At 38.6% G+C, this 27,328-nt stretch overlaps 1 protein-coding gene and 1 long non-coding RNA gene across 3 annotated transcripts in view; both read right to left on the reverse strand.

The window, feature by feature from the left end:
• The window catches only part of LOC121892196 (NACHT, LRR and PYD domains-containing protein 12-like), a 171,569-nt gene that overhangs the window by 54,688 nt on the left and 89,553 nt on the right, over positions 1–27,328 (reverse strand). Inside the window, exons 18-21 of one of the 2 annotated variants that reach the window (XM_042405105.1) lie at positions 25,600–25,776; positions 15,223–15,396; positions 12,185–12,358; positions 10,103–11,152 (exon numbers count right to left, since the gene is read on the reverse strand). The exons of the other annotated variant lie outside the window; for it this stretch is intronic. Of the exons in view, the coding sequence (XP_042261039.1) occupies positions 11,143–11,152; positions 12,185–12,358; positions 15,223–15,396; positions 25,600–25,776 (535 nt within the window). The 3' untranslated portion in view covers positions 10,103–11,142. Of the gene's footprint in view, positions 1–10,102; positions 11,153–12,184; positions 12,359–15,222; positions 15,397–25,599; positions 25,777–27,328 lie in introns of those variants that run through there. 2 annotated transcript variants of the gene reach the window in all.
• On the reverse strand, positions 4,564–5,906 carry LOC121892202. Its single transcript, XR_006094334.1, has 3 exons — positions 5,816–5,906; positions 5,577–5,710; positions 4,564–5,447 (listed from the first exon to the last, which is right to left on the reverse strand). It is a non-coding gene; the product is annotated as an uncharacterized LOC121892202 (long non-coding RNA).

A 27,328-nucleotide genomic window follows, 5' to 3' on the forward strand; every position in this document is an offset into this window, starting at 1 on the left:
AAATCCATTCACTGTAAGCCTGTGTTAACAGTGTTTTGTGATAATTAGTTTTTATGGCACACAGTGCGTTTTTTAAATAAATATTGTAATGATAATAGTCCAAAAATAGTTTTTAGTCAAATAACATCAAATTTTCTTGGAGGAGGACCCAAAACCCCTGTGGACCCTTGACCTGGTTATTTTATTTGAACGCTGCAGGTCCGATTGTTTAATCAACTGGATAGCATCATAAAACAATAACAATCATCCTGCTTTTTCCCAGTAGCCTAAGAGTTTTTCCTTGGTAGGCTGCTCTTGTTTTCTGTTGGAGTCTTTATCACTTGTAATTGAAACTGAAGTCATGATGTTCTTGGTATTTTTTGTGGATATTTTGTGTTGGTTTTAACAATCTGCATGATGTTTTTAGGGATCTTTTTAAGATCCTCTTTTTTGCAAGTAATTGAATGTGAATTTGACACCAGCCAGCAGCTGGACAGATGTTGAGTGGGACACCTCTTCCTCCCTAATACCTGCAGCAGGGGAAACACTCATACATGTAGACACACACATGCCAGAACAGCAGGTGGCTTCCTGTAACAGCGTCACTGTTCTTGTTCAATGCTGCGTCGACACTGGATGTACAACACAGGGATTGACATGAGATGCATTTTCAGTTTTTCCTTTTCAGTCCATCGTATAATTATCACTCAATATTTTTTTTAGCACTTTTATGATATTGAGAACACAGCAGGAATGAATAGCGTTGTTCTTTCATTTCTCTTCTACCTTCAGCTACTAATCTCTCAGATTGTTTTCTCTCTTTTATCACGTCCGTATGGGCAAGATTAACATTTCCTAAAGCAACAGCCACCTGTGAATGTACATGAAGGTAAAGGAGTTGTAGATTCATTGCTTCTACATTTGAGCCGCAGCTCTTTATATAGACTCTCTGTGTGTGTGTGTGTGTGTGTGTGTGGCTGCAGTTTCTCATGGGGTGAGGCACTGAGTCGTCTGTTTCTGCTTCAGTGAAACTCTGTAGCTGAAGCTGCCACCACCAAGACATTACAGGCCATAGAAAGACTGTGTGTGCATCTCTTATCAGTATTGAAGGGCATCATTTCCACTGGGGATGGGGAGGACATGACCCTCTCACTTCCCAGTTGTGTCCGTACATTTGCACTTTTACAGTTTGAGTCACTTTGTGGACATTTATTTTTTTGCCATTGGTTTCTCCTCTCAGGCTACACACAGGCTGCCTGAAGGCCTGGACATGCTTGACACCAACAAGTATGCAAATATGTTTATTACTTAGTAGCTGTTGTGTATCGTCATACTGGAAGGTCTGGTGATAAGCCTGACATCATAGAGACCAGTGAAATGTAATAATCACACAAACGGGGATGATGGTGGAACGGGGAACACTTTCAGACAAACTCTCCTACATGACATTTCTTGTCTCACTAAGTTTTTTATGAAAAGCGACAGAAATGAAATGATGAATGAAAAAAAGGACCTTAAGAGAGCGGTTCAAATCCTGCAAAGTGTCTCATCTCTGCACATCTGGCCGATCGCTGCATGAAATGGACATGCTCGTCAGATTGTCAGTTTCAGTAACTTAAATAATTGTGGGACGCAGCCCCCACAATCCCATAATCAGCAAGGTGTGGCAGGAGGGGGTTTCAGACACCATGACAATGTGATTCCATAAATCCTGATTTGTACAGATGTTTGGGGCCATCTGACAGGACCCGACACAACTTAGGCCCCTCAACAAGTTTTAGAAAAAAAGTCAGTAGCTGTTTGTGTTCTTCCTTGTGTGTGTGACTGTGTACGTTTGTGCATCGGCACAGTCCTGTGCACGTCCTCGCAGCAGCTTCAATATCTTGTGACATGGAAGGGCTTGAAAGGAAAGAGAGGATGGAGCAAAAGAAGGAGAGAAAGAGAAGGTGAGAGAGATGAGAGAGGTTAGGGATTGATTATTGATCGCTGTGGAGTTGTCAGGAGGCCGAGGAAAGATGGAGGAACACAGGCTATTTTCCTCTCATTCATCGACTGAGAGCACAGAGAGGTTGGTGGAGAGAGAGCACTGCACAAAAGATTCATGTCATTCCTCCTTCGCGTACCCTCTCTCTTTTTTCTGTCGGTTTTGTTCGGATCTCATTTTCCTCCTTGTGTTTAGAAATATTGAATTAAGAATGAAGATGAGACAAAAGAAAACAACAAGGGAGGATGAAAGGAAAGAAAAAGTGGACAGAAGGAAGGAAAAGCACACTCATATGCACATAAGCAGTATTTACTTTACTACTAAACAGAGCAAATCAGCAGGAAGAAAAGACTTTCCAGTTTCCAATTCACAAATCAAACAAGCGCTCATTAAAACCTCGTCGTCTCCAGTCGTCCCACAACTCACTCCAACAAATTCCACTTCATGGAAACACACATATTTCACACCGAGACAGAAACCAAACGTAATCCTATGATTCATTTCCATTCAAATAACACAAATCCAAGAGAGTCTTATTAATGATCGCAGTGAATGTAGCCCACAGATTTCTTCATCCATTTATCAGTGTGAGGATGAGTGTGTGTGTGTGTGTTTCTTTTTACATGCATGCATACGTTACGCCCATAGAGTGGTTGCCTTGGCAACGGTAAACTACAGCGCTGCTAATCAGCTGTTCGGGCTCTAACCGTCTACATTCTATTAACCGTTAGAAACAAACTGAAAATAAACGCTATTAACCGTTAGAAGAAAATTAATAAAACAAAGAAATATAAACTATAAAACACTCTAACATTAAATCTTATAAATACATATATATCAGTGGAGTCAAGCAAACGTTACCTTTGACGTTTTGACAGGTGTAATTTGATGATAACCATCATCGTAAACGGCAAGCTAGCGCCAACTCGTCCCAGTTTAGGACACCAAGCTAGCGCAAAGACCGCTGACAAACTACAAACTACACGCTACAATACATAACAGTACATTAAATAGAAAAACTGATAAACTGTATAAATGTTTACATGACATTTACACACCTGAAAGAACAGATGGAAAAAAGAGTGTGAGTCTGCTGATCCTCCGTGGCTTTACTGATTATACGTTAACTGCCAACTGAAGAATGCAGCGCAGGCTCACAGCTTATAAACCCCCAGCTGATCTCCTGCCTTTTACACTCCAAATAGAAATATATGAAATTGAATGGAGGGTCTGTTAACGTGTAAAATAGCAAGTTCAACATACCTAGGATATCTTTTTGTTATCTGGCTTCACTGAACCTAACATTGTCCATTCAGATAAATAGAAATATATGAAATTGAATGGAGGGTCTGTTAACGTGTAAAATAAAGTGCAAACATATAAAAGAAAATAACACAAGTCAGTTGGCAATTGCATGTTAATATCCTATGTGCCACATATATGTCAATACAAGTCCTAGACTCAATTATTCCACTAAGGAGACAGTGCATAGTAGCGTCTCTCTCTCTCACACACACACAAACCTGAATACACTCACCCATAACAGGAAATGGCTTACTGACTGCTGTGTGTGACTGACATGCTGAGTGCAGACTGCAGCATAGTGTCCTGCTCTCCTTATTCTTCTACAGAAGGACGACACACTTAATGAGTTGTCCTAACACACACAGAGGTGCACATTCACACTTACACACTTGTACTTCCATACTTGTGAGGACTCGCAGTAACCTGAAACATTCCCTATAGCTTCTTATCTTAACCTTGTCCCAACTCATTGCCTACCCCAGACCCTTAACCTGACCCTTACCCAATTCTAACCTTCACACTAAACCAGATCTTAAAGAGCCCCTTTAAGAAGGGAAGGGCAGACAAAATATCCTCACTTTCCAAAAATGTCTTTATTTTCAAGCTCTAAAGCTCAACTGGATCTTTTAGGGGACACTGAATGTGCTGCAGCTGCTTGTTTTGTTTTTTTGGGTCATGAATGTGATACAGACGATGTTTGTGCTGCAAGAAATCTGACGTCAAAGTGAATCCAAAACAAGATGTTTTACATTTTAATCCAATCTTTTAAACAGTCTGACCTCATCTAATCAAAACAACATGTCAATTAAGTTTCTATAAATATATAAATAATATATAAATACACTGAATCCTACTTGCTGTAGCTGTGCTGATCTAGATGTTAGCCTGACCTCTGACCTCTCTGGGTTGCAGCGAGTGAGAAGACATTCCCTCCAATAAACTAAAGACTGTTTCTCCAACCAAATAAGCTTCATGAGGTCAAGTTATTGATAAAGATAAATTACATATTATTAAACTCAATTATCATTTACATTTTCACAGGAAAAATACATGAATACATTATAATATAAAATAACAATAAACTAGAAAAGGTGTAACTTTCTGTAAGAAATGTGAGTGTGCTTGCTTTAGCTGACAGATGGTGTTTCAGTACATTATCAAGAGCCCCAAACTCTTCCAATGAACCAGCTTCAATAGTCAGGACAGCGCCTCGGTAAAGGGTGACGGCAGGAGCATTTTTAATCAGCCAGCGGGAAAGTTAATCACTGAGCTAATTGAGCTGGGGAACTTTTTAATGTGACACAACAGACCACTGACCCACATCGCCGCCCTGGTGATCACACGCTTTCCTGTGGAGAAGTCAAATTAGCCGTATACCTGTGCGAGGGAGCGACATCATACAGAAAAAAGAAAGATACTTTGATATTTCAATTACTAAAAACAGCTAAATTGAATAGATGTGCACATTTCATAAAGATGCTGCACATTCTTACATTTGAATGAAGTTTGTAGGTAAAAGCACGTGAGACTAGTTAGTGAGAGTCTGATTTGATAAAAATAATACAGAACAACCCCATAGAAAACCCTGTAGAATAACACACACACACACACAGAAAGAACTGCTTTGTGTTTCAAGAGTTAATACTCTGTACTGTACTATAGTGAATTAACAGAACAACTAAAAACATGCAGCTTGTTAACCTTCATCATTTAAAAAGCTCTGATTTGCACTTTTTCTTTTTCACATTCTATCTTTTATCTCCTCGCACAAACACACAAATACACACTTTTTGAATCTCTGGCCTGTGACACACACACGTAACATCAATATTTCTTTCAACTTGGTTAAAGTGAATCAAAACTGCGGTTCATATAATAGGAACATAGACATCCCTCTTCATCATTTCTTGAATTCAGGGTGAATTGACACAGAACCAACAAGAATATGACAAACTGGCCCTTTTCAAATAACACACAAAATCCTACAAAATATTATTATACTGTATGTATCCTTAACGCTAACTTAACACATATCTCACCAGAGAAGGAGAATGAACTATTCTGACCTTGAGGGTGGTGTTTCAGCTTTTTAAAGTCTCTGTTTAGGTTGATAATATGAATTTTCTTTCCATCTGTTCTAACAGTAAGATGGTCCAGTTGCCAGCAAACTTCCTGCAATCTGTAGACAGGAATGTACAGATCCCAATATTGGTACTATGTAGATTTGATTAGATTGATTTAATCCAGGAGTTATTAATGGACTATAAAAACATTACAATGAAAATCCCACTTCTGTGTGTGATTGTACCTGTTGGTCTTGGAGGGGTTGAACTCGTAAGATCCGCCAACGGCTTTCTGCATTCTCTCTGAATTAATCCGCCAAAGTTTTAAGGAGTGGTCCATCACACATGACATCATTTATTCACCCAAGAGATCAAAATCCTGCAGTTGGATGAAAAAAAACAACAACACATCTTAAACGCCATCTAGTTTTTCTGTGTTAGTGGATTATTCTTCAGATGGCAGCTGTGATTAGATGTTACTCACAGCACTCAGGACTTCATCTCGATGACCTTCAACGCCTCCAAATATCTCCACTAATGTGTCTGTCTGTTTGTTCATAGACGAAGGGCCTGATCTGAGGAAACAGTCGCACAATATCACTGCCAGATAGTTTACACATTTCTGTATTTATGTGATCAATGAAGCTTATGAGACACCAGAGATACAGAGTCAATAAATAATAAATAATCCAGAGGACTCAGTAAAATCTGAACACACAGACATAATACACACATTTTTAGATTCAGCGTGACTTACACTCCCCGACGATATCATCATATGTGATGTGCATCGCGAATAAATGTCCATAAATCTGCTTAGAAATTAAAAAAGTCGCTCCCCATAAGTTTTCTTCAGTATCAAGTAACCCAGTGATGTCTGTAGATTCATGGCTACAATGCAAACTGATAATAAAAAGGAAATGATAATAACTAAATCGGGATACTTTAAATGGCGCCATTTTGTCAACATGTAAACAAATATGGGCTAAAAAAACGGGGCTCAAGTTGTAGCTCACAGCTAACTCGCTGAATCCATGGCAACGCTTTACTTCCTGTTTATATCCCCCTAAAGCATTATGGGAAATGTTGTTCTATAACTGAGAGCATGATTATCCTTCAAATCAGTGATGTGTAAGTCTGTCTGTTGTGAATTAGAGCTATTGGCTGGTGTTTGGTACCGACTGGTATCTCTCAGAATAACTTGACAGCAAAGAGCAGCCAATAGCAGATAAACTGTTCAGTAGTAGCCTGCTTTCACCAGCAGATGGCAGCGTTATTCTATTGCTGTGATTGACTGACCTGCTGCATGTTAACTCCTTCTGCTTCCTTGTGTACATGAAGTCAGAGATGTACCTGCACAGGTGACTTAACAGTCAACAAGTCTCAACAGTATGCCTGTATGAAGACTCTGTACATATGAAATTAATGAGGTGGACAATAAATCTAATGTGTTTATTTTGTACGATAAAGAATGAATTCTTCAATAACTAACAGTCACCAATGTTAAATCTTTGCTTTAAAAATAAAATAGCACTGAACTGTAGGAAGTAATGATGGGAATATGTTTTAATGCTGTTAAAAGATGCTGAAAATGAAAATAAAAACTGTCTTTACATTATGAAGGTGTATTTTCAATGACACTGTGTACAGCTGAAGAAAGACTGAACTAAAAGTGTGTACTAGAGAGTCATTTCTGTGGTGCGTTCACGTGCTAGTGTGATAAAATGGACATTAGGGCGTTCAAGATTGCATCTTTTCAGAACAGTCAAAAGTTAAAGTTACCTTTAACTACCTTTAGAGATTAAAAGTTAAAAAGGAAAATACAAATTTGGTCGCTTCATCAAATAAAAAGGCTGCTGTTCCTCAGCCGAGTGTCAAAACTCAGAAGACACAAGTTACTACAACACCTGAAAGCACCACAGAAAAAAACATCAGCTATCACAGAGCAGTCTTGTAAGTTTTATATTATCAGCACTACTACTACTAGTAAGTGTTTTGCATTTTTACACAAAAAAACCTGAAACAACTTATGCAATGATGAAACAATGATGCTGGTTGAAACACTGACAGTCGATATGAACAGGAAGATGTTCAGGGGCTGTAATCTCTTCTGCAATAATACAAGATGAAAAACTCAAAGACAGCAGACTCATTAATGCACTTACTGTAATAATGCAAATGTTTACACCAAGAGCTGAGATTGAACAAGCTGTGGAGAGAAAGTTTAGTCCTGGGTGCATCCAGCAGCTGGTGGACATTCAAAACACCTGAATAGTCAAAAGAAATACACTGAAAATCCAGAATTGGAGAACAAATAAGCTTTATTTACCACCAGAAGGCCTGAATTATATCAGTCTTTATATCTGACAACTTGGAAACAGGTGAGACAGGCTGTGGATGTCAGGAGGTGTGTGTTAATAACAGCAATAATACAATCGATTACACAATTCCTCAAAAAAACAACAAAGATGTAGTGAAACTTTGCACTAATATGAATGACACTTGACTTCACCTGCAGGCTGATTGCTGCATTATTTGCTGAAAGATATAAAGAAATATGCACTGACTCAGTATGTCTTTCTTACACGGGAGTAACATCAACATAAAATAGACACGGCGGTCTACAACACTACAAGGCCTATTCAAATATAAAAAAGACACAGCGATTTGTCTAATCAAACACAAAGCAGACAGTCTACAACACCACAGGCAGTGACACAGACAGGTGCCGAGATGCAGAAAACATGGAGTCAAACAACACATTAATCTCACATTATGACTGATTTCTTCATAACCAACATTTAAGTTAAGAAAGAGACTAATTATGGATGTTTGTATCTTTGTTGAGGTCTGAAAAGGTGAAAATGTCCTGTATTTCACAAGAAAAGAGCAGCGCAATTAGAGAAAAATCTGAATAAATGAACAAAATTGCTCTTTTTGTATGATACTTTTTATCATCTTGTGACCTCAAACATTTATCAAGGTTAACTAAATTAAGTGTGAAACTAAGCACTAATAATAGCAGTAGTGTGGTCAGAGGACAAGTCAGACAGGTCATTATAAAGAAATAAGATATACCGGAGGATAACATGTCATTTTATCAAAACAGAGTGTTTCATAGTGGTGTAATACAACAAACCACATTACATTCAATTAGAAAACTCTAAGATGGCATCTAGACAGCATATTTATGTTCTCATCAAAAAGAAACAATGCACATATCATACTGTAGATACATGACTCACACATATTTCTTTATGTATATTCTTTATGAGTTTTTGTTCATGTCATAAAGTATCACTGCATGTATCAAATACACGACTTACTCACTCTTGTTTTATGCAGGAATGAATTCTCACAAGCAACAAGCAGCTTCTGCACAGGCTCATTCTCAAACCACACAGTCAACAGGTGACTGAACCACTTAGAAATGCAAAACTGGGGAAATCCACCTTATTCAAAGCCTCGGCGGGCTTGTCAGTCCCAGTACAAGATCCAGTTCATTATATAACTTCCATAAGTTATGAAAGTGACATGTTTCACTCACCAAGTGTTGTCCCTGCTCAGCCTGCTGTAGTTTAGTGTAAATTAGTCCATTCGTGTCTTCCAGCATCCTCCATAGAACAAAATAATCCCAACAGGTTAACCAACTTTGTACATATCACGGTCCCTTTTTAAATCTTCATCCTCCTCTCCTTCATGGTGCCACTTTGTCTTTGTCGATGTTTATGTCCCGCTCAACACACAGCAAAGTGAGGTTGGATAGTCTGGCCGTTAGCCGCTGTCAGGCTAGTAGTGCTAGCAATAACGTTAGCTTGATGGTCCGCTTTTCTTACTCTCTCGCTCTTTGCGTTTTAATGTAGCCGATTTGTACTTTACCTCCTACCTAGATTTAAAAAAAAAAAAAAACACACATCACCTCGATCGTTAACTTGACAGTGTGCGACAACATGACGCATTCACGGACACACAGGCTGCTGGCTTTTAAAACTCCCGGCAGCCAAATAGAGAGGCAGGGGCCCGATTAAGGGGGTACTCAGGGGGTGGAATCAACGACAATACAAACATACAAGACGAGAACCTCTTGGCAGTGGTGGGGGCTCGTCTCTGATCTGCAGAAGACACGACGTGGTCTGAGTCTGACTTTTTATTATTCGCTACAATCAACACACAAACTTTACTTGTTATATCCAAAGATGATATTTCCTCTTCTGTTTTTGCTGATTAATGCTGTTACCTCTTCTTTAAAGTCCTTTCTGAAGATTATTTGAAGGTTATTTTGCAAAATGTTCCACTTTTTAGGTCCAAGTTTGAGATGTGTTCAGGAGCTCATTTTGGTGCAGCTACTCTCTCTCATACAACTTTTTTTTTCAGATGTCAGATGTCTATGAGTTGTTAACTGCTCCACCAAATAGTGATTTTTCCCTCAAAACTTCTCACATGGTTTCATTTCAATAAATGTTCAAATGATCCAATATTTCACCAAAAATCAAAGATTAGAGAAAAAGTCCGAAAACTGAAAACAGATTTGTGTATCAGAACTTTGTTTTTTCTTCTTTCCTCTCCCATTAATCATCTCACGACCCCTCAGATCTATCTGGTGACCCTTTGGAGGGGCCCAACCCCTAGGTTGGGAACCACTGGACTGAACTAGCTAACTGTATACAGGGTTCAATATTAATGTTTTTTTTATTATTATAGTTAATTTTATTTGCTCTTATACAAATTGTTTTATTTATTAGCAGTTATTAAATAACAACAAAGACTTAAGTTAATTGTCATGTTTAATCTTTATTTATTAAATGAAACAGAACAAACACAGAGTCTCATAGATGTGAAGCAACAAATATTCTTGCATATCAGAAATGTTATGACTCATCTCCTATATTTCACTGAACACTAATTTCTTTTGATCAGCCCAGTTTCTTTCATATAATGAAATAGACTCACTAACCTGATGGCAAATACATTTTTAGACTCATTTCTATCCACTTCAAGTTTCCTGATTTCCCTCTTTAATGTTTCTCGTTCTCAAGAGAAAATTACATGCTGCACTGATTCCTCTATTTGACAGATCTCACATAATCCTGAGGGATGTTTGTTTCACGCCTTCTCAATATTACATATTGATATATAATATAAGTCAATATTCTCTGATATGTACAATCCTGTAAATTAACGGTTATAGTGTCAAGTGATTCTGCAATAATCTGCAGTGTCACTCTGGTTTCGACAGATACAGATGGTCACATGTCTGACAGTAAAGAGACATTTAAAACTTATATACATTTAAAACATATATGCAACTTATATACAAAGGCAGGAAAGTCTTACTAAACAAGCCTCTGCTGGAGATGATCCACATGGACCAAAATCCAGACTGAGACTTAGGTCCAGGAGGAGGGTGGAGGAGGTGGTTGAGTGGAGGAGTCTGGGTGTGTCTGCAGAGACTGTGTAGAAGGACAGAGCAGCAGCAGAGCAGTCCAGATACACTGATGATACTCTGTCAGATCCAGAGGAACACACAGGGATGATGGTGGACTTGACTTTGTGTGTGACAGTGGAGCTGTTCTCAGATCAGTTCAGACTGCAGCACTGAGACTCATCTCCACTTCTTCTGATTCCTCTGTCAGTCACTGCTTGATGAAGCTCTCCTCTCCACTCTACCTCCCAGTAACATGGCCCAGTCAGAGTCTCTCTACACACAAGCTGCTGCTGCTGCTGCTGCTGCTTCAACCTCTCTGGATCATCAGGATACAGCTGATCCTCTCTCAACACGAACTCCTGGATGTTCACTCACTCTGACAGAGATCACCAACATCTGATGAGAGAAGAAGAAACAACAGAGGTCATAAATCAGTGTTTAGTGAGACTCACTTCATCAGCTGTCAGTCAGTGATGCAGCACATCCAGTATAAAGACCAGCAGGGACTTCAGTGCTGTTCAGACCAGAAGTGGAGCAGCTGTGCAGCGTAGCCTGCTTCCTCTCAGCTCTCATGTTAACGTGTTGGAGTGAACACACTGAGCTCCGATCTCACAGACCTGCAGAGACTTTTGGCATCAAGTCTGTTTACTCTGCAGATTTCACTGAAGTACACAGAGGAAATAAAGTGCAGAGAGTCATGAACACATCATTACTGCACAAACACTTTAGTGACACATTTACTGTTGTTACATGTGACCTGCTGTTAAAGTGAAAGCAAGAGTCTCTGTGTGTTGATCAACATCTTATCTGCTTTTGAAACATCATTTGACAAATAAAAATTGAGGCTGTCATTGAAAATATTTGGAGGAAACAAAATAAGTGATGGACAGATATAAAGATGTGATTCCTGGACTTCAGCAGAGGTTCTGGTCTGTATAAAGACCACATGGTTACTAAACGTAATGATGGTTCAGTGAAATCAGAGCCAGTGATTTGCAGGCTTCAGTCAGACTGATCTTAGAGCTCTGACAAAGATGAACTGATCAATTCTTTAGTGTTGAAATGAGAGAACAAACACTTTCAGATCAGATTTGATGGTACGACAGTTGGATGAATGAGGACCACTGTCTCTACACATCTTGTAGACATGAACAACAACAACAACAGTCGTCTTCACATCGACTCAAACACATGATCACAACAAGCTTCTGGCTGATCTGATTGGCTGACTGTTCTCTCTCTCTCTCTCTGTCGTTGTGTCCGATCCTGAAGCCTGTCACCGTTCTCCTCTCACAGCTTCACTGAGGAAAGCAGCCACTGAGAAGGTTGGAGGTTCACCAGGAAATACTGGATCTTTGCTTTGATACTAACTGTGTTTAATACAAAACTGCTGAAACCAGCATGGACTGACTCCAACTCTCTACTCACATCAGAGTCTCCAGTCTACAGTCTGGACTCTCCTTTAGATCAGACAGCAGCTTCTTGTTTGAAGAACTCAAAGAGTTGTAGCTCAGATCCAGCACTCTCAGGTGGGAGGGGTTGGACTTCACAGCTGAGACCAGAGAAGCAAAGCTGATCTCTGACAAACTGCACCACCTCAATCTGAATAAAGAAGAAATCATGTAGCGTTAGAAGCAGATTATTGTGTTTGAAATCATTCAATGTTTCATAATCTGTTCAGAGCTGAAGAAGGTTTAGAATGAACAAGTTTAGAAAATGGAAACTCCAAACACCTGAACTCAACAGGATGCAGGTTAAAAACTGTCAAATACAAACAGTGAAAAAGAGCTTAATTAATATTAATGACAACATGCTGCTACTTCAATAAACACACAGTGACTTAACAGTGAATTAGCCAGTGCAGCTTTTTCATCTTATATTAAATATGAAGACCAAAAAGATGCTCAGTGTGGATCAGTATAAAGTCTATGTGGTCACAGATGTTTTAATGTTATCAAAACTGATTTAAAACAAAGATCTGAATGTTTGAAAGTTTGTATCCACTCTGCTGAGGAAACTCATGGACTTCAAGTGGGACTTCATTTAAGATGGTGAGATTACTCAATCCCATTACTGGCTTCTATTTATCAAAACACCAGCTGGTCTCATTCGTCTAATTCTTTCTCCCTCTCAATCTCAAACACACACACACACACACACACACACAGTCAGAGGGCTACCAAGGCTGGACTGGGAGAACTGGTGTCTTTGACTGGGCCATAAGTCATTAACTAACTCACTCCCCTGCCATCGCCCAATACTTGGACTTCTGCACTGAACCGTGTTTCTTGTTAGAGCCTGACATACAGTTCATATTTGGACATGATGGAACATGTCTGCTGCTGTTCATTATATTTTCATTTATATATTTCAACTGTTTTTGACAGACAGCATTATATTGACAAAACATCTTTTATTTATGTAATGTTCATCTTTTTATTTGTACCACTGATATGCCTTAAGGCTGGACAATATCTCCAGTATATTCAGATGTTACATGATATAGAGCCAGATATTATCTGAGAGTTTGCTTGTAATTCTGTGATGTAGCTCAGTTGTCTGTAACTGTTGCTGCTCCACAAAGCAAGGTTAGTAAGTTTACCACATGACTTTAAAAATGGTAAAACTGCTGAAATTTGGTTTCTTATCATGAACTTGAATTGTCAATCATAATTGAATCATATCCAAATAGCTCATTCAAATGTTGCTTTACAGATTCAAAACACTATCATGATGATGTCATCTTTTCACACTTATCTGCCTAACTTTCTAATCCTGCTTTGTGGAACAGTCCTCTGGTTAAAAGCTGCTTAACAGCAAATGATGCAGTTTTATTCAACTGAACTCTTCTGTTCTGGTCACCTGCTTTGGTTTTCTAAACACTGTTTCAGATTTTGAAATATATTGTTAGTCAAAAAAGGTGATACTGTATAGTTGATCATGTCAATATTTCTGAGCCTAAGTGCCTTGTACTACTATTTCCATCAAAAAGCCAAAGACAGTTTGAGAGAGAACGCTCTGTTTCAGCTTTTTGTTTAACATGCAATTGTTCTGCATGTGAAGTTTCCAACTTTATATTCAAATAAAAAGTCAAGTGCAATAAGAAGCTGTGTTTTTTTTTCTTACATTGTAATTACATGATTGAAATATCAGTGATTTAGCTCTGTTCTTCATTCCTAAAGAACATTTTGTTCTGGTTTGCATTATGTGCTTGTAGCCAGCTTTGGACACAGATTTTATGAAGAATGACAACCAGGTCTATTAAAACCTTTTTCTTAACAAAAGTGCCTTTAATTGTATGTATTGTGACTATTCCTATGTGTTTAACCTGCTAAGTCAGTATTCATTTAGGTAAAAAATAGGTTTATTAAAATGTTTATAAAAAGAATACAAACTAAATAGTTCAATCAAACAAATCTGTCAACTGTAAGATACTGTAAAAGAAAAAAACAGTTATATTAATAAAGCAATGAAAAACCAGATCATACTGTATTTTTCATTAACAGCATGAAACCGTAAACTTTAGTAACAGTAAAAAAAATGTTTATTTTACAGTAACTTAATGGCAACCCTGCTGCCAGTTGTTGAATGTTTTTACAGGAAGTTTTAACAGTGTGTGTGTAGAGGTGTGTGTGTTTCTACTGTAGCAGCCTGGTGTCATCAGGAGATTTAATGAAGGTAAACACAGTGAACGGTGGTGCGTAACAGCACTGCGCTCTGGTGCAGCACTTCTCAGAGGCTGCAGATTTATCAACATATCAGTCCTGCTGACTTCAGATGCTGCAGGGATTTAATCAAGTGAAGGAGAAGCTTTTCATACAGTATAAACAGCTGTGGACAACAGATACTGTAACAATCACCCACATTCATTTATACATCACTGCACACTGATTTACTGACTTTCCTGCTTTAACCACATTAAACCTTATTTTCTGTGCAGATGTTGGTTGGAGAGTGTTTAATAGAAATAAATGATTTATATTTGAAGCATTAATCTGTTGTTGCAGCATGTCTGCATCCAGTAGACTATTTAGTATGAAACACAGGCGCCTGATACTGTATCAGTAGCCTATGTGACGCTCACAAAAACAAAGGGATTTTATGAGGATGACGTATGACTGCAGCGTTCTACTATAGTCATACGTCATTGTTCAGTTTGAACAACAGCTGACATTTTTGATCTCTGAGCACAAAATGAAGTTATTTGTCCACAAATATTTGGTGAACATTGTGGCTAATCAACATGGTCAGAAAATGACTCAGAAAAATATGAAATATCTCAAAAATGCCAAAATACACTGGAGGGGGGCTTTAAATAGTATTTAAATGTTTGAAAACAACATTTGAATGTGTAAATCTGAAGGAGATTTTACCTCATAAAAATCATCCTTATGTCTGCAGTTTAGTGTCACCACAACTTTCACATCATATTAATCTCAGCACAGAAGTAAGAAATGGTGTCTGACCTCAGAGTCTCCAGTCTACAGTGTGGACTCGCCAGAAAATCAAACTGCAGATTCCTTTCTGAACGGTCCCTGTAGTATTCACTCAGATCCAGCTCTCTCAGGTGGGAGGGGTTGGACTTCAGAGCTGAGAGCAGAGAAGCACAGCTGATCTCTGACAACCAGCAGTTCTTCAATCTGAATAAAGAAGAAATCATGTAGCGTTAGAAGCAGATTACATGGGTGCAAGAGCTCCGTCTACAGACGGATTTCCATCAACAGTGAATTATTTGTTCCATCATAATCTGTTTATTTTTACCACTAACACAAAAAAGATTTTACTCTGCCACCACATTTCTGCTTTTTTCACTTTGTAAACGATTAAACGGCGAGGGAAAGAGACGTTCGTTGTTCCAGACATCAACGCTTGTTCCAGCTTCCTGCGGTTGTTTATGCATCGATTTATACATCTGTTTTCTCCAAAATAATCAAAGGTATGGCAGTTTTATTTAATGTGCACTTATTTCTCTGTAGGGATGGGTACCGAAACCCGGTATTAAACGAGCCCCGAGGATAAATTATTAAAGACTGTAGTATTGATAAACTCTGATGTTACCGGTTCTTTTATCAGCACTTTTTAATGTTTTGGTGTAATTTATTCTCAAACTGCAGCCTCTCCTCCACACACACACAGACACACACACACACACACACACACACACACACACACAAACACACACAGACACACACACAAAAAGAACACACACACACAAACACACAGACACACACACACACACAAACACAGACACACACACACACAAACACACACTCTCACACACACACGCAAACACAAACACACAGACACACACACAGACACACACACAAACAAACACAAACACACACTCTCACACACACACGCAAACACAAACACACAGACACACACACAAACACACACAAACACACACACAAACACACACTCTCACACACACACACACACAAACACAAACACACACAAACACACTCTCTCTCTCTCTCTCACACACACACACACATAAACACAGACACACACAAACACACACTCTCTCTCTCTCTCTCTCTCACACACACACAGGCACACACAAACACACTCTCACACACAAACACAGACACACACAAACACTCTCTCTCTCACACACACACACACACACAAACACAGACACACACAAACACACACTCTCACACACAAACACAGACACACACAAACACACACTCTCTCTCACACACACACACACACAGAGACACACACACACACACACACTCACACACAAACCCGCACACACACAAACACACACAGACAGACACACACACACAAACACACACAAACACACAGACACACACAAACACACACACAAACACACAGACACACACACACAAACACACAGACACGCACACAGACACACACACACACACACTCACACACACACACACACACACAAACACACACACACAGCAAAGTCAGTGAACAGCAGATCACATGTGAAGTGAAGATTACTCGAGTTGACGACAACTACGCTCGTTACTTCTTAAGTGCAATAACACCTTAGCGAGTAAAAAGCCAATACTCTATCAATACACCTGATCAACAAGCATAAACATGTAGAAAAGTGATATTTTCAACTGCTCTGTCCGCAGTCTCTCATCCACCGCTGCTGTTTTACACAACCACAGCGCGCTAGCTCGGCTAATAGCTAATTGTTAGCAACAAGCTAAAACTAAAGCTGTCTGTATGTAGTCTAACTGTTTCGCTTAGTTTGCCACCAATCTTCAAATTTGGCTCATTCTTGTAAACTCAGCTGCTGGCTGAGACAAAGCAGCCTCTCCTCTCTACCAGCGGTACCTGCAGCAGTCAATCACATCAGCAGCAGAGGGAGGAGGAGGAGGACAGGAGGAAGGACTGATACTGACTGATGTCTGTCTTCTTCTTTCTTTCTAAACTTCACTCAGTATTTTCATGTCAGGAATATTATTTATCTTATTGACATTTTACATTTGTTTCCAGAGATATTATTGAGTTTATAAAGTGACTTTGCTGTTGTAAACATGACTGTTGCAGCTGGGCGGCTGTGGCTCAGGAGGTAGGGTCAGGAGCGGGTCGTCCACTAATCGGAAGATTGGAGGTTCGATTCCCGGCTCCTCCAGTCCGCATGTCGATGTGTCCTTGGGCAAGATACTTAAACCCAAATTGCTCCTGATGGCTTTGCCATCAGTGTATGAATGATGAGATTTCCTGTGATGGGCAGGTTGGGACCTTGCATGGTAGCCCCTGTACACATTCAGCGTATGAATGTGTGTAAATGGGTGAATGTGATTCGCGGTGTAAAAGCGCTTTGAGTGGTCGGAAGGCTAGAAAGGCGCTATACAAGTACAGTCCATTTACCATTTACTGTTGCTGCTCTAGAAACAAAGTTTAGTTATATTTGTAATAAAAATAAATTCTAATCCTGTTCTGAATTTATTTTTTTAAAAAGAATAAATTCAGAGTTTACGGCTCGACTTTAAGGCTTGTCCGATTTCTTTATACGACAAATGGAAAAGAAATTTATTTGTCCCACCACACAAGTTAAAAGTCACAAAAAAATCCTCACAATGTTTCATCTGCTCTGCACCTCTACTGTGCGCACTGAAAAAGAGGGATGATGCATCACAGACAGACAAAGTCTGTGACGAGATGTCAAGAGGCAGATATTCACATTTTATTACATAATGACAAGGTCCAAACCTTCAGATGCACAAGAAAGAAAACGGAGAAAAGAGGAGGAGGAACAGAAAGCCCAATATAGAGGTATGTCGTCTAATGTTAACATAGCTAGCTAAGTAGCAATAAAGCTAATGCTAGATAATGATGCTACGATAGCTGCTGGACTCACATATCGTTACAGATTGAAGGATATGAGACTGAATGACAAGCCAGTAGCGAGCTATCTGGATAACTGCTCCTTCCTACAATGTAAGGCTTTGTGCTGAAATTTCACTGACCAATATCAGTGATAATGGCTAACGCTATATCCATAAAAACATAGATTTCTGCACTGGGTTGCACCAACTATGTGTAAGCTGGCATGAGCCACTTGGCATCGTAGCACATTGTAGTAAACTGGATCAATAGTGAAATATCATATCAATAAATTAGGTCTCTACTGGATTACTGTGTTGCTAAATGGCAGCAATTAGAGTTATGTTGTAACTTATCTCCGTGGTGAAAGCTTTTATTTTAGTGATGCATAAATCACAACTTAGTGACAATAATTTACGTTATAACTAAGTTTGAACTGACGCACAGCTGGTGCAACAGGCTGCAGCAGTTGTTTGTCTACTCTGCAGCTACATGTTTTTGCTTGTAACAGGCTGATATCTACTCTATAACTGTCCAGATGCACTCAGGAAATATCTGCAGAAGCCTCCAGCTGCTGGAGAAGTTACATCTGATCTCCCATCTACACCACTCTCTGAAGCAGGTCAGTTCAGCCACTTATTTGTGGTCCCTGTGTAACTGATAATACACTGCTATGTTGTCTTTATTATTGTTATTATTATTATTATTATTATTTGAATGTCACAGATACACCTTGTTAATTTCAAGTCAAATATCAATATTATCCTTTATTAAATGGTTTCTTACATACTTGTGTTATCATGGTATCACTAGTGCAATAAAATATATTGAATCATAAATATAATTTCTATATTATAAAGGGAACATAGCTAACTTAAATACTAATCAATATTAGACTGCAACCATCTATATTTATTCAAGTTGTCTACAGGACACATTAAAGCTAGAATAACTTATTCCATCTAAAATAATTTAAACTTGGATTCTTGACCTTTTTTCACTCATGTAATTGAACAGTTCTGGTCAACTGTTATCTATTATTTATGCTTCAGATGTGTTTATTGTCTGATGTGTTGTCATTTATGAATCATTGGGTGTCCTTACTAAAGGATTAATAACTTGCATGTATGTTTAGATTTGCCTGCAGGTGAAGCAACAACAGACACAACAGACACTTCTACTACTCTACAGCCTGCAGACACCATCAACTGGAACAGATCCTGAAGTATGTGAGTCCATCAAGGCAGCAGCTATAGATCCTGCTGACTGGCAGCCCTGTCTGATATGGTGAGGACAGAGATAGTCAGCAGAGGCCATATCAGCTAAAATAAGACTCTACATTTACAAAATGAGAGGATGGGAGACGTTCCCATCACCACCACTTCTACAGAAAATAAATGAATGGAGAGAAAATCAAGAGAAGTTGGTTGGGTATATTCCAAGAAAAATTTTTAAAAAAGTCTTTACTGCTTCTGCTGCAACCTGTTCTCACAAAAAACTACAAACTAATCAGTAATTGATTTAATGACTGGAAAAATTGCAGTGAAATACTCAAAACCCACGAGAACAGTCCAGGGATCTCATTTGTTGAGTAAGCAGGAACGGACCTGAAAGAGGCGTACGCCACTTCCCAAGCAAAAGTTGTGATCTATAAAAACAAACTTGATGGGACAATGTGCACACCTGCACCTAAACTCTTACCCATGCGTAGGAACATTTTAGAGACAGGGGAAATCGACGACGCAGGATTGAAGTGAATTGAAGGCAGATTGTATAATAATCCTCTCACACATTTAATTTCACTTAATATCAAACATCAATTATAGATCCACATTATCAGAAACACTCAAACCAGCAGTGTTATCTGTACTTTGGCTTGTAGTGAGCCATAACTTCCATAAACATCTTTCAATTTGTAAAGATATAAAGCAACTCAGATGTTAAAGTCTGCCCAACATTTCATCAGTGCTGCCTCACCCGGAGCACAAAGGAGAGAGTCAGTTGTGGAGCAGCAGCAGCTGAAATGAATGATGTCAGGATGTGGCAGGTGGCAGGATTCTGCAAAGTCTGGGTTGCCTTTCTCCAATATTAGCTAAGCATGAAGATACTGATTCGTTTTCACCTTAGACACGTTAACTTACTGATGAAATGATCATCATTGATTGTAGAAATCCAAGATGACATCAAATAACTTCAACAAACGGAACTTAAACATATTTACAGGACAGAGCGTTAATAGATTTTTAATATTTGGTTATACTGTGCATATATCACCAAGTATGAGTTCCCATGTAGTTTATATGTGTAAAATGGCTACAGTAAACACGGCTGTATTGTCAAGCACAGAGACACTGGAGACACAGCGGTGGCTGCCACACACACTCTGCCTTCTCCAGTCACCTCACCGGCTCATCTTCACCACCTGTGCTCACTGTGTCAATTAGAGAAATACCTGTATGCTGGATTTTGGAGTAAATATAAACTAATATAGTGTTTATTGTATTTTACATATTGAGTGAGTGGTGTAAAAACTACTTATACTGGTTAACTGGGAGCTGGCCCACTGCAGGGTGTGTTAAACATTTAACCAGAGATGTCTGACTTAACAATCCACAGGAATGTTTATTGAGGTTGTATATGGTTGTTTTGGGTTACACACATAATTTCAATACGTCTGAAAACGGGGAAATAAAAGGTTAAATGTCTGTTCATGCCTGTTGCGGTCCTTCCTCTGCTGCTGCTGCTGAGCACAAGTGACAAGAGAGGCTCCGATACACTGACTCTCAACACTGATTGGCCAGGCGTCTAAAGACAGAGAGAGTGATTGGTGCGGCGAAAGAAACACATGTACATGAATATTCATGAAGGCTTTTGCATCGACCATTTATGGTTGAATGTGGGCGTGTAGAGGGCGGGATATGACGCTGATCCATGAGCGCACATTTCCAGGTGGACTGTGATTTATAAAGGGAAATATACGTGCATTCGTGTGTACGCATGGTTTTATAAATCTGATAATTTTTCGGTGCGCGCCATTTTCGGCTTTTGTGCGCACGTACAATTTTAGTATGGATCCTACACACTGTTTTATAAATGAAACCCCAGAACATTGTGGGCACATGACATCATGGAAGGAGTCGTCTATCCAGTGTAATCTATCAATAACCAAGTGCCAGCGTCTTGGATGTTACTAACAGGTAAAGGTAGTTAATAATAGTAATATTTAACAATTGATTCATTCTGTGAAACGTGATTTGTTTGTTTGAAAAGTAATTGTAATTTATAAAAATATATATTTTTGTCTTGAAACCATTGTGGTGTCTGATGTTTGTTGTCCATATTTTTACTGTAGAATGAGCGGGTGTGTCATGGACTCATGGTTTGGGCTCTTTGTGTTTTTTCTTCTTTTGGTTTTCTGTGTTACACTTGTGTTGTCCAGTCTTTTTGCTCATTCATGTTATTTGAGTTGTATCTTTGAAAGACTGTATTAGATTATTGGTTAGCTTGTAGTGCTGTGTACCTAGGTTGATTTATTCAGAGACAGTTTGATTTATGCTGGCTTGTTATTGAGTGCTGTTGTGTTTTCTGGGTTTTACTTTGCTCTGTGTTTCTCTTGTGTGTTCCTTCACTCCTCCTGTTTTCATGTGCTCCTCCTCTCACCTGCCCTGCAGTAGCCTCGTGGGTCCTGCCCTGCTCCTAATGTCTTCCCCAGCCTATCAGCTCCCAGCCTGCCCTTGTATTGTGCCACCTGTTCCTTGTTGTCTGATTACTTCAGTTTGTATTGAAGTTCAGTTTTCAGTTCAGTCTTTGTCGAGTCGTCTGTTCAGTTAGTCAATTCTGTTCTGTCGTGTTTGCTCAGTTTCCTGCTCAGTCGATTTTATTTTTGTATCTTGTTCTACTCAGCTCATCCTGCTTTTGTTTTTTTCCTGCCAGTCTTTGAAATAAAGACGCTTTTCTTCAGCCCTGCTTTCTGGTCTCTGCATTTGGGTCCACCTGCTCCTCAATGTATGACAGGGTGGTGATGAGGCAGTACTGGTGGGGTAATGTGGTTTGGGGGGGGGGGGGGGGGGGGCACCAAATCCTAATCTCTCCTAGGGCACCAACATGTCTAGAGCCGGCCCTGCTGTCAGATTTATTAAAGGAAAGCTTTTACATTTTCAGAGTGAGTGAAGAAATCAGGAGAGAGGAGACAGAAGTGAGGAAGAATTGCAGGATGTAACTTAATGGTGTTGAAAGAAAAACAAGGAGAAAGTAAAGAAGTGATTGAAAAGGAAGAAGATGCAACTGATTCAAGATTTAAAGAAACAGTTGAAGGAGTAAAGAGAAAGGTGTCAGGTGATGGAGAGACATGAACACATTCAAAGCAGGAGGCAGAAAAAACTGTTAAGGTCTGACTTCCACCTGTATCTAGATGAATTACTGTTCTGTAAATATGTTTAAAGACACAATCTGTTATCCAAACTAAAGGACATCCTAACAAACAAAAGTCAAAGCACAAGATTCAAACCTGCTATAAAAGGACTTACAGATGTTTAAACACAGGTACTAACACTACACAACAACTCTGTTAACATGATGTTCTGTTCAGCTGTTAGAAGGTCGTTGACCTCAGTAACTGTTGTAAACACAGCACTAAAACTGACACTTTCAGTTATTAGGAAACAAAATGCTGATTCATCTGATTCATTTTTAAGTCAAACTGTTGTCTTGATTTGGCTTTAAGTTTAAACAAATTAATTCCCCATCAGTCAGTTTTGTTATGTTGTTATATTACAAACATTGATCTATATTAAGGACCATATAGAGGCTGAGAATCCAGATTTGTTTTTCAGATAGAGACTGATTGGTCCATCTATCATCCATAAGGCCTACGTTTATTTATGTGTTGTAAATAAATACTTTTAATATTTAAAAATTAGGTTAATAAATATTGTTAATATTTGTTTAATACTTATTTACCTATTTTTTGTGCACTTGTTTCATTTCAGCTCAGTGTAGAGAAATACAGCGATACAGACAACCGCCTTACTGCGTATCTATGACGACACTGTCGACACCGCGTATCCGTATCTGTGACGCGCCTGCTCCGTAACATAACTAGTAGTTTCAGGGGGCCTACCACCCCCCCCGAAAACAATCCTAGTAGAAACACTGTCAATCATTATTATTAAACGTCAGAAGGATGATCAATAATTAATCTATAGAGCTCATATTGAAACAGACTTTACAAAGTGCTTCACAATTCAGGATCAAATGAAAAGATCATTAACAGGGAAGTAATGGCTTGAATAAAATTCATAAATTGAATCATTTATATGTCGACACTGTTTGGATGCTTTCAACTGTTTGTTGGTCTGATTTCTACGTTCACAAACAAAATGAAAAAGTTAATTATTGTCATTTTTACTCTGACAAGTGACTTTTTTGGATGTGTAACAGTTAAAAAGGGCACTTTAATAATTCTTATTTCTAATTTGTGTTTGTGAATTTTATCTCAACAAGGAATTTTTATTCATGAATGTTTCCTGTGGAAATGACCTTGCTGCACATCGTCCCTTCTGTCCCTCACAGAGCTGTTTTGCATTGCTGAGGGTAAGTTGTGTGGAAAAATGCTGCTGCAATATTTTATTGTTTTCTATGGAAATTGAACCGTTTATGTTGTAACATTTAATGCATATTGTTTACTGTTATTACTATTACTTTAACTAGCTGTTTCATGTTGTTTTGACTGTTAATATGAGTTTTATAGATGCTTTTGTTTAACTTTCTTGGTGCCATTTGTATTACAGCAGGCTGTCCTGCGTCATGTAGTCAACGTAGCGCTGCAGAGATTTTAGCATCTATTTCCTGGTGTAAACTCTGTTATTTTGCATGTTTAGGAGCAGATGTGCAGGAGAGACCAGAAGGTGATTAATATGTGTTACATTGTCTTCTGCAGGAGCAAATAAAGGCTGGAAACCAATCCTTTGAGTCGTCTCGTTACATGTCCTTACCACATCTGTCACACATGGACAAGTGAAAGATAAATTTACTTGTCTGAAGGACAAGTGCCTCAAAAAGTTAATGTGGAGCCCTGCATGCGCACCTGTCACCTGCTGTTTTGGTTCATGTATGCGCAGCAGTGCAACGTGTAAAAGGGCTGAGTGAATATAGATCAACTGGTGTGGTGATTAATAAATACTCTCTCAGCCAGTCACATCACTGGTCTCATAGCTGTGAAACACTTGTGCCAATCACAGTTAAACGTGATAACGACAGCTCAACAAACGGAAAGCTTTTCTTCAGGAAATGTCTGGATGGTTCAGAGCGTCACGACATGAACACACATCACCACAAATCTGCAGCCAAAGACAGATGGAGCAGTTTTTTCATCAGTTAATATAATAACAATAGAAATTTTTAAAAAATGTAAAAAAATGTATTTGGTGAAGCTGTTTACTGACGGACTGACACTATTTCAGCAATAATTACAGCCTAATGTATCTCACCTCGTACACGGTCACATAGTTTAGTAATTAATGTTACACAACAGCGTTTGCATCATAATGTGTCTCAAGGATAAAACATGAGACGCTACTTTGGCTAAAAAGAAAGTCGTAGAAGAGGCTGATGAGCTCCGCTAACCCGACGTCTCCTTCATAAAAAAGCAGAATATCGAGTTATAACCGACCAGTCTGATGTGTGTAGAGGTGTGTGTGTTTCTACTGTAGCAGCCTGGTGTCATCAGGAGATTTAATGAAGGTAAACACAGTGAACGGTGGTGCGTAACGGCACTGCGCTCTGGCGCAGCACTTCTCAGAGGCTGCAGATTTATCAACATATCAGTCCTGCTGACTTCAGATGCTGCGGGGATTTAATCAAGTGAAGGAGAAGCTTTTCATACAGTATAAACAGCTGTGGACAACAGATACTGTAACAATCACCCACATTCATTTATACATCACTGCACACTGATTTACTGACTTTCCTGCTTTAACCACATTAAACCTTATTTTCTGTGCACATGTTGGTTGGAGAGTGTTTAATAGAAATAAATCATTTATATTTGAAGCATTAATCTGTTGTTGCAGCACGTCTGCATCCAGTAGACTATTTAGTATGAAACACAGGCGCCTGATACTGTATCAGTAGCCTTTGTGACGCTCACAAAAACAAAGGGATTTTATGAGGATGACGTATGACTGCAGCGTTCTACTATAGTCATACGTCATTGTTCAGTTTGAACAACAGCTGACATTTTTGATCTTTCAGCACAAAATGAAGTTATTTGTCCACAAATATTTGGTGAACATTGTGGCTAATCAACATGGTCAGAAAATGACTCAGAAAAATATGAAATATCTCAAAAATGCCAAAATACACTGGAGGGAGGCTTTAAATAGTATTTAAATGTTTGAAAACAACATTTGAATGTGTAAATCTGAAGGAGATTTTACCTCATAAAAATCATCCTTATGTCTGCAGTTTAGTGTCACCACAACTTTCACATCATATTAATCTCAGCACAGAAGTAAGAAATGGTGTCTGACCTCAGAGTCTCCAGTCTACAGTGTGGACTCTCCAGAAAATCAAATGGCAGCTTTGTTCCTGATCTGTTCAGACTGGAGTTTCCACTCAGCTCCAGCTCTCTCAGATGGGAGGGGTTGGACTTCAGAGCTGAGAGCAGAGAAGCACAGCTGATCTCTGACAAACTGCAGTTCATCAATCTGAATAAAGAAGAAATCATGTAGCGTTAGAAGCAGATTACATGGGTGCAAGAGCTCCGTCTACAGACGGATTTCCATCAAAAGTGAATTATTTGTTCCATCATAGTCTGTTTATTTTTACCACTAACACAAAAAAGATTTTACTCTGCCACCACATTTCTGCTTTTTTCACTTTGTAAACGATTAAACGGCGAGGGAAAGAGACGTTTGTTGTTCCAGACATCAACGCTTGTTCCAGCTTCCTGCGGTTGTTTATGCATCGATTTATACGTCTGTTTTCTCCAAAATAATCAAAGGTATGGCAGTTTTATTTAATGTGCACTTATTTCTCTGTAGGGATGGGTACCGAAACCCGGTATTAAACGAGCCCCGAGGATAAATTATTAAAGACTGTAGTATTGATAAGCTCCGATGTTACCGGTTCTTTTATCAGCACTTTTTAATGTTTTGGTGTAATTTATTCTCAAACTGCAGCCTCTCCTCCACACACACACACACACACACACACACACACACACACACACACACACCTACCTACCTCTTGCTGCTCTAGAAACAATGTTTAGTTATATTTAATAATATAAATAAATTCTAATCCTGTTCTGAATTCATTCTTTTTTAAAACAATTATTTTTTTATAAAGCAATTATTTAGTATTGATAAAGAACCAATAACAGTATTGATAAAGAACCAAACCAATAAGGAGGATCAATAAGACTATTGATTGTCATGTTAATATGAAAGTAACAAGAATTTTAACTTTTTTCTTTTACTGACTGATGTAGATTCTGGTTGCCTTTAAAGTTGATAAAGATAATAAGTTCAGATATTTGTGTTATTTTTATTCTAAAATATAGTTGAATAGTTAAAATAAGTAGGCCTACAAGTGTTTTGTCAGTAAGGAGAGAAATAGCATACTTTATGAGGGTAAAATATTTTATTTTATGCTTTTCATGTATAAATTGGTGCCTTTGCCAGGAATAAAAATCATGACCAGAATGCACCAAATTGCATCATTTAAAAAAAGATTTTCCAGGGGGGGCATGCCTCCAGACTCCCCGAGGTGACTTAATGCCTCGGCGCTCGTCGTTAGACACCAGTAGAAAAAAGTTCAGTCAAAAAAATGTTTTCTCTTCAGCATCCATGAGATTATTGTGTTTGAAATCGTTCAATGTTTCATAATCTGTTCAGAGCTAAAGAAGGTTTAGAATGATCAAGTTTAGAAAATGGAAACTCCAAACACCTGAACCCAACAGGATGCAGGTTAAAAACTGTCAAATACAAACAGTGAAAAAGAGCTTCATTAATATTAATGACAACATGCTGCTACTTCAATAAACACACAGTGACTTAACAGTGAATTAGCCAGTGCAGCTTTTTCATCTTATATTAAATATGAAGACCAAGAAGATGCTCAGTGTGGATCACTATAAAGTCTATGTGGTCACAGATGTTTTAATGTTATCAAAATTGATTTAAAACAAAGATCTGAATGTTTGAAAGTATGTTTTTAAATTGTTAACTATGGTTTAAAAATAAATACTTAAAGCCC

The sequence above is a fragment of the Thunnus maccoyii genome, chromosome 24 (genome assembly GCF_910596095.1).
Source record: "Thunnus maccoyii chromosome 24, fThuMac1.1, whole genome shotgun sequence".
NCBI lineage: Eukaryota > Metazoa > Chordata > Actinopteri > Scombriformes > Scombridae > Thunnus > Thunnus maccoyii.